At 46.0% G+C, this 3,150-nt stretch overlaps 1 protein-coding gene across 2 annotated transcripts in view; it reads left to right on the forward strand.

Moving 5' to 3' along the window:
* The window catches only part of ERMAP (erythroblast membrane associated protein (Scianna blood group)), a 23,669-nt gene that overhangs the window by 17,018 nt on the left and 3,501 nt on the right, over positions 1–3,150 (forward strand). For both annotated transcript variants that reach the window (XM_024744788.1, XM_024744789.1), the window contains 2 exons: positions 369–401; positions 1,405–1,437. In XM_024744788.1, the coding sequence (XP_024600556.1) occupies positions 369–401; positions 1,405–1,437 (66 nt within the window). The remainder of the gene's footprint in view (positions 1–368; positions 402–1,404; positions 1,438–3,150) is intronic.

Consider the following 3,150-nt stretch of genomic DNA (forward strand, 5'->3'; position numbering starts at 1 on the left):
AAAAAAGCCCCAACAAAAAAAAAAAAAAAAAAAAAAAAAAAATTAATTAATTAATTAACTCCTACCCCCAACATCTTAAAAAAAAAAAAAAGAAATCCAATCATATCCATTAGATAAAACCCTCATTAATATGGTTGCATTTCATGGCTCGCAGGGTTGCCAAGGACCTTGAAAGTCACATAACTGAACACTCCTTTCCCTGTCTGATGGTTTGAAGACCCTCTAATCCTTTCTAATTGGTCACACACCCACAGCGACAAGGAGCAAAGTCCTGCTCAGGCAGCTTGTGGCCCCTTGGACAGCTCTGCCTGTTAGAAAAGGCCCTTCCTTAAGCCGAGCTGACATCTCTCTCTCTCTCTCCCTTCCAGAGAGGCTTCTCTATGAACACGCAATGGAGGTAGGTGAGTGTCCTGGGCTGGGCAGGTATGTTTCTCTGTTTTGTTCATTTTTGTGTCCCCAGGGCCCACTAATCTAAATTCTGGACCTGAAGATTCCAGCGTCTGCTGGGTGGTGACGGTGGTGGTGGTGTCAAAACCTGTTGTTCCCAGTTTCTGCTGACTCTACCTTGTAATAGCTTGCCTTCCAGTATGTTTGGTGATTTTGTCTCTGAGATCATGGCTTGATCTTATCCTGGGGGGAGTCGTGTAGGTCTAAGGTAGGGGACCCAACAAATAATTGTTAATTCTCTGCTAAGCGGTGCAGACTATACCAGACGCTGGGGACACAACAATGAGTGAAAGCGGACACGGTCTTTGCCTTCTTGGAACCTTCTGTCTAGTCAGGGAGGTATACGTGCATTAAATAATTACACAAATAAATGTGTACAGAAGCTACAAAAGGAAGTTCTGAAGGCTGGGAAGACGGTGACTGGGTGGAACCAACCAAACTTCAGGGATGGCAGAGGAGTTTCCAGATGATGTTCCCGGTGATGTTTGATCTGGAAGACGGACAGGCATGGGGGAAGAGGGAGTAGGAAATCACCCACAGCAGAACAGCTTGAGAAAGAAACACAGTGCAAAAGTGAGGGGAAAGGTGTCAGAAGGTGCTGCTGCAGAGTTAGGCGGGGACCAGCATGTGAGGCCTTGCAGATCCCATGAAGGGTTTTCGTCTTTCTCCTTGGAGCTGTGGAGAAGCTGCGAATGGGCTATCCTGACCAGAATTGTGCTTCCAGAAAGCTCTCTCTGGCTGCTCTGTTGAGAGGAGACCAGAGGGAGCGAAACAGAATTTGAGGACAATTTGGGCCGCTCTCTCTGGCATCCAAATGAGAGAGATGAGGGCCTGGATCAGGGAGGTAGAGGTGGAGACAGAGGGGGACAGGTTCAAGAGCCCATAAACTCAATAGGAAGCAGGGACCCTCAAGGTAATGGCACAGAATCTCATTTTCTTTTACTTTCGTTCCTCTAGAAAATCTTCTCTCAGACCATGCAAAAGAAAAAGGTAATTATATATATAGAATAAGGGGTAGGGAACAAATAACACTTTTTCTCCTACATAAATGCTGGTGGCTGTTATACATACAATATATATGTGGTGTATGTGTATACACACACGCACACACCCACACACACACACACACACACCACATATATTCTCTGTTAATACCATTGGAATTTATTTTTTAATATCAAGGGGTTATAGGGTTGGTAGCAGTGGCCAAAGGGATGCCTGGGGTCAAAATTCATAGGTTCCTTCATTGGCTTTCCCACCAATAACCTAAAAAGAAGATTCATATACTATTTTAACATATATTAAAATGGTATTATAGGAGGATCCATACAATCTTTGCATTGAGAGAGGTGGTGTGATACAGTGGGAGGGGCATAGGCTCTGGAGTCAGCAGCACCTGGCTCAGATCTGTCACTTGCTGGCTGGGTTAAGTCACTTTACTGCTCTGAGCTTTGGTTTCCTCATCTGTAAAATAGGGATAATAGATCTCTTCACCCGATTATTTTTAGGATTAAAAGAGACAACTTAAAAAAAAACCCACACAACTCCTACTACAGTGCCTGAAACCTTTCCCTTATTGCCATTTTGTCTTCATTAATTGAATGTTTGCTCTGGGCCACTGAGGGTAAAAGACAGACACCCCAGGTACCAAAAAGCAGGTGGGGCTCTGCCCTCTGAAAGTCTAGCTGGGAAGACAAGTCACTGGCTCAGAAATGGCTCCACCTGCAGTGATTTCGGCATCTCCTCCCTTCCCCACTCACATCTGCTCCAGACTAGTTAAAGCATAGGGGTGCACACCTCAGGGACACAATGACCGTCGTGTCCTAGAAGGGAAGGAACAGTGTGGTGTAGTGGGGAAGGCCTCCAACTAGGAATCAGACAGACTTGGGTTTGAATCCTGCCTCCTTGGCCACTTACCAGCTGGATAATCTGGATAAATTTCCATGTCCCTCTGAGCCTCAGACCACCAGTCTGTAAAATGGGAATAATAATTATATGCACCTCATATTGTTGAGCAGATTCAGGGCCTACGTCATAAAAACAGGACACACTAAATGGAGGCTGTTGGTAGTGGGAATGGTAAAAATAAACCGTTATCTTGTTAGGGGCCATATCATATTCAGCTTCGCTGCCCCAATGCCCAACACCTAACATATGCCCAGCCCTTAGCACAGGGCCTGGCAGTGAACTCAAATGTATAATTTCAACTCTGTGGCAGGGCCAGTGCTAAGGGGAAAATGTGGGCAGATGACCCTTCCAGAGAGGCTGCAAGTACTCCCCCAAAGCACAGAAGCATACGCACATGTCCCAGACCTTCTGGGGTCTCCAAATTTGTGTTTCTCCACAGTACTTCAGCGGGGTGGGGGGAGGTTAGCGTAGAGAATAACAGCCCACATCAGTAAGTCGATGGTAGGCCTTCAGCTAGTTTTACACCATAGTTATTATAAACAGTTATAAAAGGGCGGCAAGGCATACACTCATGGACACTCGGTTACAAACATATTGGAAACACTCATATGAACAGCGGAAATGAAACCAGACAGACAAAAGGAAGGGAAGAGGAACCAAAGTCAGGGTAGTCCAGGTCATCTGGAAAGTGGCACCAGCACCGGTGAATTCCCCAGTCTGCCCTTAGGGGGATGTGACTGTATTGGGGGCTGATAGGATTGTCATCATTCTTTCAGCCGGGGGTGGGGTTTGGGG

The sequence above is a fragment of the Neophocaena asiaeorientalis genome, unplaced genomic scaffold (assembly GCF_003031525.2).
Source record: "Neophocaena asiaeorientalis asiaeorientalis breed wild unplaced genomic scaffold, Neophocaena_asiaeorientalis_V1.1 scaffold478, whole genome shotgun sequence".
Lineage (NCBI taxonomy): Eukaryota > Metazoa > Chordata > Mammalia > Artiodactyla > Phocoenidae > Neophocaena > Neophocaena asiaeorientalis.